At 43.1% G+C, this 17,283-nt stretch overlaps 1 protein-coding gene across 2 annotated transcripts in view; it reads left to right on the top strand.

Annotated features, from left to right (window-relative positions):
- Positions 1-17,283, top strand: part of SRGAP2 (SLIT-ROBO Rho GTPase activating protein 2) — a 109,438-nt gene that overhangs the window by 79,875 nt on the left and 12,280 nt on the right. For both annotated transcript variants that reach the window (XM_083173032.1, XM_083173033.1), the window contains exons 8-20: positions 616-837; positions 2,816-2,917; positions 4,380-4,577; positions 5,482-5,566; positions 8,413-8,440; positions 8,554-8,584; positions 9,493-9,553; positions 9,651-9,728; positions 11,202-11,336; positions 13,894-13,999; positions 14,439-14,660; positions 16,263-16,342; positions 16,932-16,986. In XM_083173032.1, the coding sequence (XP_083029158.1) occupies positions 616-837; positions 2,816-2,917; positions 4,380-4,577; positions 5,482-5,566; positions 8,413-8,440; positions 8,554-8,584; positions 9,493-9,553; positions 9,651-9,728; positions 11,202-11,336; positions 13,894-13,999; positions 14,439-14,660; positions 16,263-16,342; positions 16,932-16,986 (1,403 nt within the window). The remainder of the gene's footprint in view (positions 1-615; positions 838-2,815; positions 2,918-4,379; positions 4,578-5,481; positions 5,567-8,412; positions 8,441-8,553; positions 8,585-9,492; positions 9,554-9,650; positions 9,729-11,201; positions 11,337-13,893; positions 14,000-14,438; positions 14,661-16,262; positions 16,343-16,931; positions 16,987-17,283) is intronic.

Here is a 17,283-nt window from a genome sequence, read left to right on the forward strand (position 1 = left end):
TTTAGCCACAAGCCTCGCTGATTTAGCGGCCGCATACACCGTTTCCCCCTCGCTCCAAAAACCTAGCGAGGGGAAATGGCGTGTGGCAGGGGGTCAGTTGAATACTGACCCTGCGAGCTGTGACAGCTGATAGAAAGCATTGAATACACCCCAATAACTACAGCAAATGTGAGAATACAAAAGATAAACACATATAGGGGCATAGGAAAAGCAGTATGGTAGAGAACTGAGACATAAGTGTAGCAACACTGATGCATGTGCAATACAAAGTCACTCATTGAACAGAAACTTTTAGGTATCAATTGTAATTATAAAATACCTAAAATAAGCAGGACTACAATGGGGGTTTGTTAGCAAAGCAAAGTGGGGAAGGGGTGAGAAGAAAAAGGGAGAAAGGAATAGAGACAGAAAGACGGCCAAATCCGTGTTTTAAACAATTTTGGTTGGTTTTTAACACTTACTGCACAGTTGCTCGTGTGCTAATTCCCATCCCATAGCCTACATCTCTTTCAATGCCACGTCTTTCTCATTTTTTATACCTTGTACTTCTATGTAGTTTATTACTTGTATAACGGTGTAGTTTGTTTTGTAATCTGTTTTTTTTCCCTGTTAAAGTGCTGTGACCTAGGCTACCACTCGAGTTTGCATCGTGCCCTACGTACATTCCTGTCAGCAGAGTTCAACCTTCAGCACTCTAAGCAGGAGGGACTAGAGGCTCTGGAGAGTGCCACAGAGAATCTGGATGCTTCTGCAGACAAGCAGCGGCTTATGGAGTCCTCGAACAGTGTATTTTGCCCTCCTGTGAGGTTTGAGTTCCAGCCACACATGGGAGATAATGTAAGTGGTTCTGTATTCCTTTATTCATAGGGCGATCTCTCCATTTGCAATCTGCGAATTTATATGTAAAGGATCTGAGACGGCATACAACTAGTGATATTTTTGTTATCACACTTTACGAATAAATAAATGGTACTCCAGCCAATCAGCTCCTATATGTCCCACCGCTCTACTTCTGCCACTCCCCTTCAACAAAATCTGCACTGGCTCCCATTTCCCTACATAATCCTCTTCACACACCTCACACTCACACATACAGGGCCATCTCTAATTCCATTGCTCCATATATATCTAAGCTCATCTCCATTCATACACACTCCCGCCCTCTATGGTCAGCGGATGACTGTCGTCCCTCCTCCACCCTGATCACTGCTTCCCATGCTAGAGTTCAGGACATTGCCCATGCTGCACCCCTTCAGTGGAAAGCACTCCCTCACTCCATTAGACTCTCCCCAACCTTGCAAAGCTTCAAACGGGCACTGAAACTCACGTATTCATCAAAGCGTACCCTTCCCCTGCATAAACTAGTCCTGAGGCTGGTTCTCCGACCCCCTTCCTGCTTTCAAGCCGCCTCCCACTTGCTTGCACCTCATGTAATCTGTCTGTCTCCCCACCTACTAGATTGTAAGCTCCTCAGAGCAGGGCCCTCTTCCCTCCTGTTGTCAAAGCCCTCTTTTCACATTTCACTCACAGCTCTCCTATACTCCAACACTCAGTGACCATCTTTTTCCACATACTCATCTCCATCATTGGCCACAAGCCTCTAGTAGTACATTGATCTAGTCCTCACTACTTATATTTAAGCTGCAATGTGTATTGAACTGTGGCGCTCTTTACCTATACTCCTATTTTTTGATATTTATTCAATGTAATTTAAGTTTTGTCTCCCTGTACTGTTCCTTTGTACGGCACTGCGAAACAGTGGTGGCGCCTTATAAATAAAATGATAATAATGATGTCCTTTTTCAAATAAATGACCGTTAGTAGCTGATTAGCTGGAGCACTATTTTCTATTTGTAATGTGTGATTGATAATTCAAACCCATATTTTGGTTCTGTACAAGCTGGCATGTTCAGGAAACGTTACAGACCTGGAGGAAGGGCATGTTCAGCTGTAATGTGTCTCTTTGCACCTGGACAAACCCATGTAGCTTTGCGGGTGGGAAATTACTGGTTGTACTGAACGCAGCACACAATGTGCTCAGCTTTATAGTTGCACTGCAGTGTAGCGGTGATGTGCTGCATTCTACAAATATTTGCTGCACAATATTTTTTTAAATTTGCTTGATAAAATATTGTGTATTGTTTGACCATGTATTATGCAAGGGATGTAACAAAGCAGAATGCCTTGGAGATATTGATTCTTTTTACATAAAAATCTAAGCGGTCTATGTATTAAGCCTTGGAGTGAGAGCGGGTGAATGGCGATAATATACCAGCCAACCAGCTCCTATCTTTTATTCAAATACAACCTGTAGCGTGACAGTTCACTGCTTACTGGTGGGTGCTTTATCTCCTTTCAATTTATCACTGTATTTTGTTTAGTACATAGACTTGGTGCCTTAGTGAATAGTCGCTTTCTTCGGGAAGTGGTCACTAGGTCTACCAGCATTAGGTCGACCACTATGTGTTAACATTCATTAGGTCGACACAAGCATTATTTCGACATGAGTTTTTCATGGTTTTTTATTTTTTTAATGGCGGATTTTTTACTTAATTCTACATAGACACACAAAAATAATGAAAAGCTTATGTCAACATTTTCCATGTCGGCCTATTCCATGAGTCGACTTAGTGACTGTTGACCTAAGTACTGTCAACCTTTTTACCCATACCCCTTTGTTCTTACAGCTGTTACTATTCGTACTGTGCATCATTCTGTTTTTGAATGGTAGTAGACTGTTTACCGACTGTAGTAGGCATCGGCCTGACTATCACAGGGTTTGTCTGTAATGAAAAGTCCTATGTTCTCTCTCTAGATGGCGCATCTCTGTGCACAGCAGCCTTTACAGGGGGAGTTGGCCCAAAGGTGTCAGCAGCTGCAGTGTCGTTTGTCCACGTTACAAATAGAAAACGAGGAGGTATGGCTTGTGTCTGGGGACTGTTTCTGTGCTAAAATACCTTCTGCTGATTTAGGGTACATGTAGGGGGCCATATTTAATTTATGAAATGTGGTGAACATGTAATGGTAAAGCTCTTCCTGCTTAACAACCAATCAGATTGTAGCACTCTTATGCTAGTACAGTTTAGATGATGAAAGTAAACTCCTAACTGGGCACTGTGGGTTGCTATTTTCTGCACACGTTTTTGCGAAGAGGTCCCTTTACAACTTTCTTAAATTATGTGTAATATGTTCTCTAATGTTCTTATACAGTATGCTGTACCTTGTGCACAGTGTACATTTCACCTTTCCTGTGACCAATGTTTCTGTTAAAACACTGGCAAAGTGTGGCATCTACACCAGCTGAAAAAGAACCCAACTGGTCTCTATATACCTCTGTTTCAGTGCTGTTTGATAATAATATAGTTAAAATTACCAGCCATGTTGGCAAATTCAGATTCTTGCAATTGCCTTGTGTGTGAAACCTTTTGCTTCTGCACCTCCGTTCTGCTGGAATTGATATGGACACTTAGACCGAGGGGCTGGATGTTTATGACGACCAGAGTAACCAAAGTACTCTGCATGTAGCAATACACCTTGGTATTTTGCTGGAACTTCTAGATCAGGCATGTGCAATGTTGGCCCTCCAGATGTTGTGAAACTACACATCCCAGCATGCTTTGCAATAGTTTTAGAATTCTCTTGGCAAAACTGTGGCAAAGCATGCTGGGATGTGTAGTTTCACAACATCTGGAGGGCCAACGTTGGACATGCCTGTTCTAGATGAACCAGAGCACTTACGCAGTGCACTGTGTACAGTATAAGCCTCATAACACTGTAGTACTACCCCTTTTGTTACATTATTATTGATTATTTATATGGTGCCACAAAGATATATAAAATGAGCCAAACTGGAAAACAGTGACTTTACAGTACATGATAATGTTGCATGGCATGTAACCATTGCAGCATAAGGAGACATGACCTTGATATAATACTCATGTTCATAGAAACTGGGGGTTAGGTGCTGTTTAGGGTTACCAACTCATCCATTTAATCCGGGACACATATTAATTACACAGGTTCTGTGGCTGGCTTTCACCTGGTTTTAAACTGCCACAGAACCTGTGTAATTAATATGTGTCCCGGATTAAAGGATGAGTTGGTCACCCTAGTGCTGTTGTAAGGAGTAGAACTCGTCTAATAGGGAAAAGCATGTGAAGGAAGAGTGCCAAGCTCATAAGAGCTTACAGTGTAAAGGGGAGGGGCATACAGACAGTTGTTGGCTGGTTTTGATAAAGACATCTTGAGAGCCCTTTTAAAGTTTTTTTATACAGTTGAAGGGGTGATGTTACCGTTATGTTTTACTACTGGTGATTTTGCGCAAATAGTTTTTTTTGTTTGTTTTTTTAATCTGTGTATTTTGCTGTATTATAACAAAGGTTAAAAAGACAATGGAAGCTACATTGCAGACCATTCAAGACATGGTGAGCGTGGAGGACTATGATGTATCTGACTGCTTCCAGTATAGCAACTCTATGGAATCTGTGAAGTCCACAGTGTCTGAGACCTACATGAGCAAGCCGAGTATTGCTAAGCGGCGCGCCAACCAGCAGGAGACGGAGCAGTTCTACTTCACTGTAAAGATACAATATTATCCTATATTAATTGAATGCTATTCAGGGCTCTGTAATCTTGTCAAAATATATGCTAAAAGCTTAATTTTTTTTAACATGGGTACAGTAGTAGGGTTACAGTAGAATTGCAGCACCTACGGAAAATACTCTTTTTATACATTTTTATTAGTAGCTGTATCATGTGTCCCATTGGTATGCTACTTGTTTTTTGGTACAGAAGAGCTGGGCTGCTGTTTGTTACAGCTGTGATGAATGTGTTTAGGTGGTCAGTCAGGCAGCTGCATGGTTACTGCATGTGCCATTTAGCGGAGGACTGTCTTGGCAGCAAATGAAAATGGTCTGGGTGAGGGCTGCATACATTTCTTTGGAGACTGCGCTACACGTGTGGCCATGTTTGACAACAGTACACCCGTGTTTTAAAGTTCCCTAGTGGAAGGTGCCCCTAAGACACAATTGTACTAGTCTTGGGGCAGCTTTGGAGATGTGATAATCCCAATGTACAGGAAAGTGCTTCATAGGCTACGCTCCCAGATATAAACCATTTTCATTCTGGTACAGGATAGGTCTTAGTTTCCATATAAAAGTGATGTTTGTTTTTTTCAATTCCCTTATCAAATTATCCTCTCCAGCTGGGAGTCTGTTTCTAGATTCTTTTCTACTTTCTAGACTATAGTTCTTCCTTTTTTATGTTTAGTTTCTCCTCTTCACTGAAAAACTTTGTCACAATCTTTTTTTGGATGTTTAATACCTTTCATAATGTTATCTATTGCCTGAAGTGCAATCCATGGGAGTATAATAAATCTCTGAAATTAATTAGAAATTTCTGGGTCAAGCGTAATAGCTCTGGGCTGCGCTGAGAATCTGGTTGGATGTAACCGATGAATTATTGCCTCTTTGTTCTCTGTAGAAGATGAAGGAATTCCTGGAGGGACGAAATTTGATTACGAAACTGAAAGCCAAGCATGACATGCTACAGAAGACCCTAGGAGAGTGTAAGTCTGACAGAAGCAATTTCCTCTGCTCATCTGGGAGCTGGGTGGGGACGCCTATCTTTCACATTGTCAAGGTCAATGATCATCTAGATTGAGAATCTGCAGATTTTATCAGGTCATCGATACACAACGGTTTTGTCTTGTATTGGCTGGCTATGGAGTTTCTAGAGTGTCTGAAGAGCTTCTTATTGCTCCCCTCTTTTCAGTGGGGTTCATGGTACAGATGTGAAATACCATGAATCCCTGTTTATTTCTTGTAGCACATTCATTAAAAATTAATCCCTTTACACCAGGGCTTGACAAACCCCGGGCGCTAGGTCGCCACGGCGACCAGATTCTGCTTCCTGGCGACTAGATTTTGAGGGGGGAGGAAGCAGAATCTGGTCTTGGCCGGGATGGGGGTGCAGTGCGGTCCTGTCCGGTCCTCAACCTCCCCCTGATTGTTAGTGTTCACTCTAAACTTCCTTAGCAGGGCACCGCATCTTGCCAGTTTTTTAAACATCTAAATGCGCCCTGCCCTCCGCTCCCCCCTTCCGCTCTGACATGCCGCTGACATGCCTGTGTGTAGTTCAGCAGAGGCGCAGCAGAAGATAAGGTGCGCTGGGGACAGTAACTGATGCTATGCTCTGCCGTACTGACATGCAGCAGCAGTAGGATCCGCGCTGCCTGCCTGCTCCTCTCCGCCCACATGTGCTGCTGAGCAGAGTATGCATTTGCAGGGAGGCTCCGCGCTAAAGAGCTCTCCTTGCTCTGCTAGGTTGCTGCAGCCGTCTGTACTGGCTGTCACACAGGCAACAGCATCAGTGGCTGCACTCCCCTCACACTGGGTAATTCATTTATATGCAAGCAGAGCAGTGAGGGACCTGTCATACAGTGGCTGCAGAGAGAGCACAGTGACAAATGTGACCTTGCACTCTGCTTTCCTAGTTGTTCAAAGATGCTCAGTCTGTCCCAGCCAGGTCTGGGGAGCAAGCCCCACCCCCTTCCTCCCCTCAGACAGCCTAGTCACAGCTTTCTTTGTAACGTGCACTGTCCCAGCCATATCGGGGTAGCAAGCCCCGCCCCCTTCTTTCCTTCAGGCAGCCCAGTCCACTCCCAGCTTTCCCTGTATTCTACCAGGTCAGAGGAGCAAGCCCCACCCCCTTCTCCCCTCTGGCAGCCCAGTGCCAACTATCCCTGAACCCTGCTCTGTCCCAGCCAGGTCAAGGTAGCAAGCCCCGCCCCCTTCTTCCCCTCAGTTAGCCCAGTCCCTGCTTTCCCTGTACCCTGCCAGGTCAGAGGAGCGAGCCCCATCCCCTTATTCTGCTCATCCAGTCCCCATTTCCCTTGACAATGAGCATGTTAACCCCTGGTAGATCATGGTAACTCAAAGCAACAAGCATTAACCGCTGGCAGAGCATGTTAACCCCAAAGCAACAAGCATTAACCCCTGGAAGAGCATGTTAACCCCTGGCAGACCATGGTAACCCCATAGCAACAAGCATATTAACCCCTGGCAGAGCATGTTAACCCCTGGCTTCAAGCATGAAACCCATAGCAACGAGCATGTAGGTAAGAGGAACTTATGTGGCATGATATGGAATAATGGCATGTGGTTTTATATGTATTGAGCATTACGATGTTTGGTGTAATCGACATTACGGCGTGTGTACATTTTGGGGGCGTGCCTTCGGTGCGCACTGTTCCTATTATTTTATCTGGCTCCTACATTTTCATCGTGGCTCCTAGATTTTAAAGAATTTTGTTGAGCCCTGCTTTACATACACAAAAGAAAAATAATGGCAGTGCAAGGGCATCGGTGCCTTCTAAATACTTCCTGAGGAAAAGTGTATATATTGTTTAATAAGCTATTGAATTCATATATTCATATGTATGCTCAGTATTTCTCTCTACCTCTTGTGCTTCTGTGTCCAGCGAAAGGCAGTGTCTAACATTCCTGAGGTCATGTTCATCTTTATTCTATCTTATTCCTCCTCCTTTTATCACCATCGTCTTATTGGCAGCACTTGTAGACATGTAGACTGAGCAGAGGTGAATGCCCATCACTGATTTAGTGTGTTTTTCTGGGATGCAAACCTAGTCCTTTTGGTCAACGTAAATCTGCTTACAGCAAATTATTGCGCAAAATTTTAATATGATGCCTTTGGAAGTAGCGTTCTGAAGAGTAATATAATTATAAGAAAAACGCAGTTTGGTGCACACTAGGGGATATCAAATGACCTATAGTAAAACATCTGGAGCAAAAAAGTGACCATATTCATGATTTTTATGTTAGCTCACTGTAAAAAACTAAATTTTTGCCCCAAAACACACAAGTTCAGTGAATCCTGTGTGTTTTCGGTGGCAGGTGAAACCAAATCACTGATAAGCCAATGCTTACTCTTGCTAGTTGGACAGCCCCCAGCAAAGCAATTACCTGTGGTCTAAAGGCCCATACACACTGGACGATTTTGAGCTGAAAGCAGCTCAGTTTTGTCTTTTGAGCTGCTTTCAGATCAAAAGCCGTCCAGTGTGCAGGAGCCAGCGATGAGTGATGAGCTCTGATGTGCGCTCCCGCATCACTGCCAGCCCCGCTGCTCACTTGCTGGTATTGCACAGTGTGTAGGCACTGAGAGATTTTCACATCATCGGTGTCCATACACGCTTGGCAAAATCGCCTAGTGTGTATGGACCTTATGACTGGGTAATAAATACCATAAATATGTAACTTAATATGTACTCAAAAAAATAGATTTTGAAGGAATAAACTTCAATCTTTGAGTGTTGCACATAAATGTCCATTAACCTATGTATTTTGGGGTTTTGTATTCCTTAATCACATTTTGTGGTCATTTTTATTTTGCCAGGTCAGCGCACAGACTGTTCTCTCGCCAGGTTAGTGCTAATTCATTTATCTCACATGCAGCTTCTGTGTAAATGTATGTGTGCTGGCTGCTTGGGGGGTCATTTTATCATATATGACTATTTACATTTTTATTGTCTTTCAGTGGTCGACGAATGTCTACTCTAAGGAAGCAGGTAACGCTGTGTGTATTTAATAGCTGACTGTATGTTGACGGATCTATAAAAGCCAGTTTTGAGGATATGTAGTAAATATTTCATGTAAATCCTCATTACTACGAAGTGGCGGAACATGTACGTTTGTCACTAAAATAGTCTCGGTTGCTTCTTCTTATTTTTCTTATACACTCCCTTCAATAATGCAGCCCTGGGAAGTATGTCTGCATGGTGCAGCTGAAGGGGCGCAGGTGATTACAAGGTTGAGGGCCACAAAATAATAATAGTAAGCAGAGGCTACAGAAAAGTAAGGCTAGTCCCACAATTCTCATGTTTTTTTTTTATTTATATTTTGTTTTATTTAGATTGCCGCAACGGGCTGCGCCTACATTACACTGCCTTGCCACTTGTGGTAAAATTGTGTGTATGTACTGTGTATATTACACACATACCACACCAGCAGCATAGAAAGCTTGCGGTTGGTTACTTAATTACTCTCATAACAAGCACAAAATAATCTTATATGGTGGATTATTTTTCTCTTATTAGCTGTCATTGCTATACCATACTACTATAATAACCACATGGATTCTAGTCTTAGATTTGGTTACTTTAGTTTGCTTGCCATGCGTATTTAGAATGTAGTTGCTTCTAGCTTTTGTGGTAGGCTTAAAGCATTAGCTACAAAATTTAACTTTATATATGATACTTTTACATCCGGGCCTTTATTTTATTTTTATTGTGGTCTTTGGGCCATAGAGTACTTGTAGATAAACTTTCTCACGCTTACCTTCCCATTATCCATGACCCATCATATTGATATTAAAAAAAAAAAATTGTTGTACATTTCATTTACAATGCCAGACCTACCTGTAGCCTTGACCATGTTCTAGTTGCCTCAGATCTAAGTTAAGTTTTTTCCATTCCAGGACTCCAAGCAACCAATTCCCCTAGTGGTTGAAAGCTGCATAAGGTTCCTCAGCCGTCACGGTACGTATTACATCTCTGTTCTACTGATGCTTCTTTACACCAGCAGACCATAGATCTATTGCATTTACTGATTCACTCTCCACTGTCATTCTTACAGGTCTTCAGCATGAGGGAATATTCCGGGTGTCTGGCTCCCAAGTGGAAGTGAATGATATCAAGAATGCATTTGAGAGAGGTCTGTTCGACTTCATGATTTAACATTGTGCTTGAGGCACTTTGTAAGAAACAAAGCTACTGTTTAATAGAGTAAAAGGGGGGAAAATGATTATTTAGTCCCAAATACTGATATTTTGGAGGAGTCTGTCATGTGTTGTATAGAGTATCTGTATTGAAGAGCAGTGTCCAGGCTCTTGGGAGAAACAGCATTGCTGCCTAGAAAAATGTTCTCCCTGTACGGCATAGAGTGATTCTTATGCAACAGAGGCCCGACTGTGGCTCACCCACTCATTCTCTCTAATGGACAAAACCATGTGCACTGCAGGTGGGGCTGATGTAACGTGCAGAGAGAGTTACATTTGGGTGTTATTTTTTTTCTGTGCAGAGTAAATACTGGCTGCTTTATTTTTGACACTGCAATATAGATATCCGTTTGTAGTACAAACACCACTTAAATCAAACTCTATCTGCACATGTTACATCTGCTCCTCTTACCCCCCCCCCCCCCCAACACACGCGCACACACACACACACACACAGGTTTTTGTCCAGTAGAGAGAGGATTTGGTTTTGCGAGTGAACCAGAACCAGGCCCAGAGTCTCATGAAATCTGGCAGCTCTGGATTTGCGCCCCCTATTCCTTCTGCATTAAACCACATTTTGTAGCACAGTATGTGACGGTCGTCGATAATAAGTATCGGTTGCAAGTGCTTCAAATTGAGAAGAATGAACAGATGATACAATGAACAGAGGCCCTCATTCCAATCCATTCGGTCCCCCATGCATTTGCAAGGGAAACCCATGGTTGGGATCTGCACTTGCGCATAGTTATGTGCATGTGCAGGCCTTCTGAGCGCCCTCAACGACTTGCACTGTTGACGTGGCATTCACACAGGTGGGCAGAGATGGGGCATGGGAATGCCCAGAATTTCATGGGTGTTCCCATGCAAACGCTGGGCGGTTTCATGCAAATGGCCGGGTGCCGGAGGCGGGCAGTTAACGTCACATGACATCAGCCGCCCACCCTGTCTTCGGCTGGAATCATGCAAATTTAAAAGTCAGTCTCCACTGAGCCTGCGAGCCCTGGAAAAATCATTCGATGGTCGGCGACCATCGAATGATTTTCCCTGCAGCGGAGAAATGTGACATGTTTGCGAGGGGATACGGCAGCAGTGGGGACTGCGAGCTTCGCAGCTTACCGAGTCAACCAGAATGAGGACCAGAATCTGTTGTTGCTTTATTTTTGTCATGTTACTAGGGTCTGTATTAAATCTCCAGGTCTTGCTTATCCTCTGCATTGTTGTGTCCAGGCATATAATCATTCTGTAATTATTCAGATCATCATAATGCTCACAGGCACAGCAGTAAGAGATCTGATCAATAAACCAATACCTATTCACATTTAATAATATATGAGGAAATTAGTATTAATGATGGTGTCATAGTGTGCTGGAAAATAGCGAGTTCACCAAGCTGTTTTATTCTTTGGCAGGAGAGGACCCGCTAGAAGAAGATCAAAATGACCACGATTTGGATTCTGTGGCTGGGGTTCTTAAACTATACTTTCGGGGACTCTCAACACCTCTTTTCCCAAAAGAAATCTTCCATGACCTCCTAAGCTGTGTTTGTAAGGACATAACTTTTTTTGGTTATATAGCTTAAATATAAATATATATATATATATATATATATATGTCTAATGTCCGCGTGTAACTGAAACACTGCCATCAGCGGGCAGTGAGAAAATCAGAGTGAGCGGTTTGGTAAGAAATCTCTACTTTTTTAAAGCTACAATCCATTTACACTGCAAAACCAGTTTGATTTTTTTGGCAGTGTAAATGATTACCGCTTTAAAAAAACTGGATATTTCTTACCAAATTTCTCACTTTCTGATTCTCTCGAATTTATTTTACCCTATTACATGTCACCCTACACCTTTTCTCTTTTACACATACAGAAACACAGAGGCAATCACTAGTTAGCATACTAGCTTTCAAAGCTTTTTGCTTTGAGCGGGCTTAGCTAGTATGTATTTGTGTGTGTGTGTGTGTGTGTGTGTGTGTGTGTGTGTGTGTGTATATATGTGTATAATTCAACATGCTATCTACCCTTTTTGGATGGAAGTACTTATTGAATAGACCTGGTTAGGCTTCCTTTTATGGAAGGTACCAGGACTGGCTGTTCTCTTACGGGGTAATGCGGTTTAGCGTCCTGCCTGCAGTTAATATACTGACAACATTGAGGAGTATGCTGAGACCGGAATTCCAACTGCCTGCTCTCTGACAAAAGTATGTTGGCTGGTTAGCCCAAGGGGAGGGGACAGGGTTAGGTTTAGGCACTAGTGGGGGACTCTAGGTTGGTCTGCAAGGGGGTGGGTGGTTAAGGTTAGGATGTGGGGTGGCTGGGTTAGGTTTATGCGGAGAGTTAGGAGGTTTAGAGTTGGGCACTAGTGGGAGGGTTAGGGTTATGCTACAGGGAAGGAGTATTAGGGATAGGCTGCAGGGTGGTTTAGGGTTGATGGGGGAGCAGGGGGAAGGGAAGTATGTTTACTAGACCCCTGTCTGCATTCCTTCCATCAAGATGACAGCATCTTATTCTGACCGCTGACGTCCTGTCTGTTGGTTATCTATATGTATCACCTTACAGGGTTTATTCTGTGTTTTCCATACCAGACAGACAATAATGGGTTATCCCAATACAGCATAGATATGTCGGGGTGTAACTCTTGTTGTGTAACTATGCCTTGCACAGCTGTCATTGCAGCACCCTCTGCACAAAATAACGGTTTATGTTCCAGAAATAGTTCTCCTTAAAAAAAGAAAAAAAAACAGAAGAATGTAGAATAAATAAATCTGATTAGATACCCTTTAGATTACCTTTTTTACGTAAATGGCAGATATACTTAAATCACACATTAAAGATATGAAATGTCTTTTAAAAAATAATGTACATCATCAGATTGCCAATAATCACTGGGCATTTTAACCCTTTAAGCCAGGCATGTCCAAACTATGGCCCTCCAGCTGTTGTGAAACTATGAACCCCAGCATGCCTTACCACAGTTTTGCTATTGAGGAATGCTAAAACTATTGCAAGGCATGCTGGGATTTTAAAACAGCTGAAGGGCCAGAGTTTGGACTTGCCTGTTTCAAGCTCTAGAATTTGAAAATGCTGAAGTATATATTAATAAAATACACATTGATTGAGTGTAATTCCTTGTCTGCTGAGCAAGAATGAGCTAACCATAAAAGCAGTTGGATCGAGGCCGGAGCTGACGCCACATGAAATCCCTGAAAATGCCTGGGCATGTCTGTGTTTTCCCTGACACTCCTAGAAAATGGCCGGTTACCCCCCTCCCTAAATGCCTCAGCAGGATTTTGTCACCGGAAGGCATTGCACATCTTTAGTATGAGATGTACAGATGGGGCAGGACTCATCCTTGCAGGGGATGGCGATGGCGATGCCAGCCGCCATCCCCCGCCAGCCACCATCTGTATAGCAAGAAGGGGACGCGCGCGCACGATAGGTGCGCGCGTCCTGCTTCCAGTCCCCGCCGCCTGCCCGCACCCCCCCCTCCCCCTAACCCTGTCCGTCTCACTGAAGCGGAGACGGACAGGGTTCCCGTCACCCCGCCGACGGAGATTGAGACGCGCGCACGCGTGAGACGCACGCGAGTCTCAGTCAGATGGCGAGCCGGGCTGCTGGCGGATCGCCAGCGGTGACATTCTGGTGATTCGCCAGCAAAGAAGAGCCCGGCCCCATCTGTACGCAGTCAATCGATTATTGCCTGACCTGCGAAAGTCTCAGCCATGCAAACATAACCCCCAATGAACAGCACTAAAGAGAAATGCAATGAACTTTTTCTTCATAATAGGATCTGCAGGTCATTTCCCAAGCGAGCTGAAATGAACTGATGACAATGATGTGTTTGTGGAGATGGGGGAGGGGAGCTGAGGGGAACTTGGCTTGTGGTGACTGCAGCTAATCAAAGTGGGAATAGTTCATCATCACCATCCTGCTATATCATTCGCGGACTTCCTGGAAGTGGGGATGTATCACTGTGCTCTGTTCTACCATGGGGCAGTCTGCCCTGGGTGCAGTTAATCAGTGCAGAAATGGATGAGGTTATTTATTCCTAAGCTTACAGTATAATAATGTTGGGTATGTTTTTTTCTCTCTTGCAGCCATGGACAACATGCAAGAGCGAGCTTCCCACATACGCAAAGTCCTTCTTGGTCTCCCTGCTACCGTTATTGTCCTCATGAGATACCTTTTTGCCTTCCTCAATCAGTGAGTTTGCCATTTACATCACACATGTATTAATATTACCTATAATATTGCTTTGCCCGTTTACTGCTGTTTCATTTATTAAATGTCCTATTTTTACAGTTGGAACCTAAAAATATTTTTCTCTGTTACTTAAGTCTAAAGTATATAAGTTTACTATGAAAACATGTGAATGAGTAATTCATATATACAGATATGTCATATCACAACCTTGCCGCGTAACTTGCACAGTGTGGCTACAGTACCTGAAATACACAGGTATGAGCTTACGCACACAAACACGATCCATTCGCTTCTAGAGGAAAACAATGACTACAAATGGATCAAAGCCTCCCATGACCTAGCGCTTGCACTGTGGGCCCAAATTTGTGAACTTTTAGGATTTAAATTTGTCTTGATTTCACCAGTTCATTTTTATTTTCTGTGCTTGTTTTTTTCCCAGCCTTTCTCAGTTCAGTGACGATAACATGATGGACCCATATAATCTGGCCATCTGCTTCGGCCCTACCCTGATGTGCGTCCCAGACAATCATGACCAAGTATCCTGTCAGTCGCATGTTAATGAGTTAATCAAAACCATCATCATGCTACATGAAAGCATCTTTCCTGGCCCTCGTGAGCTGGATGGACCAGTCTATATGATTGGCAGTGCCACTGAAGACTGGTACGGTGCATAGTTATTGTTGTATTGATGTTAGAAACACAATGAAAAATATAAATGTTGTTGTTTCATTGATAATTATGGAGTCTAGCACGGTCAGGGGTCTAAAGCCAGGGACTGTTCAGTTTTACCCATGACCCCTGCAGAAAGCATACTAACAGGGAAATATATGAATTTAACACAACTAAAATAAAACAAAAAACCTGCTCATGACTGTTGGGCAGTATTATCTTTGCCAGTGGTCGAAGTGGGAATTTTCAAGAGTTGGTATTGGAAAATGTAAAGGTATTTAATGTTGCATGTGCGTGCTAGGAAAGGGTTCAGGGAAACTCAAAAGGGGGTGTGCCCATAAGACTGTCCCCTTTTTCATTGGTATATGGGGGCATGCTCAGCACTCATGTAAATGCTGGTTAGCCTCAAAGCTCTTCCTTTAGCGTGAACAGATGCCATGTACATATATGTTATAGTCTGTACCTTTCCATTTCCACATGGGCCCCCACAGGAAAATAATAGGGTTTGCATTGAAGAAACAAACACACTATCCCCCATAAGAAAATAAGCTAGTGCTTTGTATGAAAAGAACAAAAAACAAACAGACACAGTATGAATAAAAACACACATAAGCACCCCCAGGAAAAACACACACACACATAGGATCCACAGATAAACGCACACACAGTGCTGCCCCCCCCCCCCCCCACACACACACACACACACACAAATAGGCGCTTATAGGAAATACACATGCTTAGGCCTCGATATAGAAAAGCCTCCTAAGGTTGAAAACCTCCCAAGTTATCCACCTGAGGCTACACAGTAGGACCACTGACTGAGCTGGGAATCGCCTCCTGGGGATTTTATTATGATTGAAAGCTGGCACTGTCCAATGCGGGAAATAGTATCATTCTGCCTGTGCCTCCTGCTACCCTACTGCACCAACGAAAGTGCCCGGCCATCTGACTCCTGTGCTGTGACCTTGTCTGTGAAGCATCTTCCCCAAACCCGTGATTGAAGGTGCCAGCCTCAATAGTGGACAGCTGCAGGCTACTCTTGGACCTCCTTGCTCACTGCAACTCTTGTCCCTATTGTACGATGAGCTACCGGGGCAATGGGCTGTCAGCTGGAGTGCAATTTCCACTGCATATGGGACACTTCAACCACTGCTCTTTGCACATGTTTATATTGCAAAGCATTTTAATGCATGTGTTGTGTGACCTAATGCTGACCCAATACCACTCATACAGGAGAATAGTCTAGAATACAACATCTTGCACTTGGGTTACTAGCAAGTGGAAATACTTTATATAAAATATCTTAATATGTATTTAACATTATACTTTTTCAAATTCCAGAAACTTTTTTGTACAATATTGTGGTATTTGACCTGCTTTTAGATGTTGTGGTTTTTGAATGAAATAAAAAAACAACTCTTTATATTCTTATTCGGAAGAGATAAATAAATACTGTACATTAGTATATTAATGGAATATCATATTTTCTTTTTGACTACTTTGACTCTCAAGACCATCTTCACACTTCAATTAAGGCTCTTTACCACTTTCCTTGCATAACTTATTGTATGTTGTCTTCCTCATGTATCTGCAGTGAGAGTTCCCATAGTGAGCCCATCTCTGTGGAAGATTCCATTCTAGATATGGCCTCCGAGATGCACGGCGCAGAAGATGGTGAGTCTCCTGCTGGACAGTCACGGCAGTACGCTTCCTACATCATCCGTTCATCTGTAGACAATCCCAGAATCGGTCCTAACCATAACAAATTCGGAGCTGGCCATACACTAGTGTCATTTGGCCACTCTTCACCCGATTTCGACGGATGAAGCCGAGAAATCGGGTGAGAAGTATCCAATTTGCTTGTGTTTGACATTCGATCCGATACGCTGTCTCGTGCTCATCAGAGTAAGTCCAACCTCAGACTCTAACAGCATCCCATCAGCGGGGAAAAGGACAGCATACGATATATCCTATCTGATCCTTCTGTTTGGGAAGCTCCCGGGCAATTCAAGGGACATGGCGTGTGGCTTCTACCCTCAGAGAAGTTGCATAGTGTATGGGGGGCTTTTTTCTTGCAATATTCATTAAATGCTTATTAAATAAGTGCCAGGCAGCACCAAGTTTGTACTACTCCTGAATTAATGGATGATGTTAGGTGGTGAAATTGCCAGAGCCTGTGCATACCATGTATAATGGGTGTGTCTGGGTTTATTTTCCATAAGCAGATTTTAGAACCTGACATTTCTTATCTGCATCACCACAGGATCCAATCCAAACAGCACTGGATACGGCAGCAGGCGGATTACAGCAACTGGAAGGTATGTGCTCATAGGGCTGTGTCACACATCTTCTCATTGGATGTGACTTTACTAATGTATCCGGGCCAAATGCTATATCTGCATGGACTACACTTACTACCCATTAGCAATGTTATTAGGGAGGTCTTCGCAGATCAAAGTGAAATTATCACAGTTTAACATCATATGTAGTCATTAATCTAGGTCAATATAGAAAATTGTTAGAAAAATGAGTAGGTAAATATACTTTTTTTTTTGCTGCAGTTTTGTTATATCGGAAAGCAATTCCAACATATATATTCCACATTTAAGGGAAAA

The sequence above is a fragment of the Crinia signifera genome, chromosome 2 (assembly GCF_055691185.1).
Source record: "Crinia signifera chromosome 2, ASM5569118v1, whole genome shotgun sequence".
Lineage (NCBI taxonomy): Eukaryota > Metazoa > Chordata > Amphibia > Anura > Myobatrachidae > Crinia > Crinia signifera.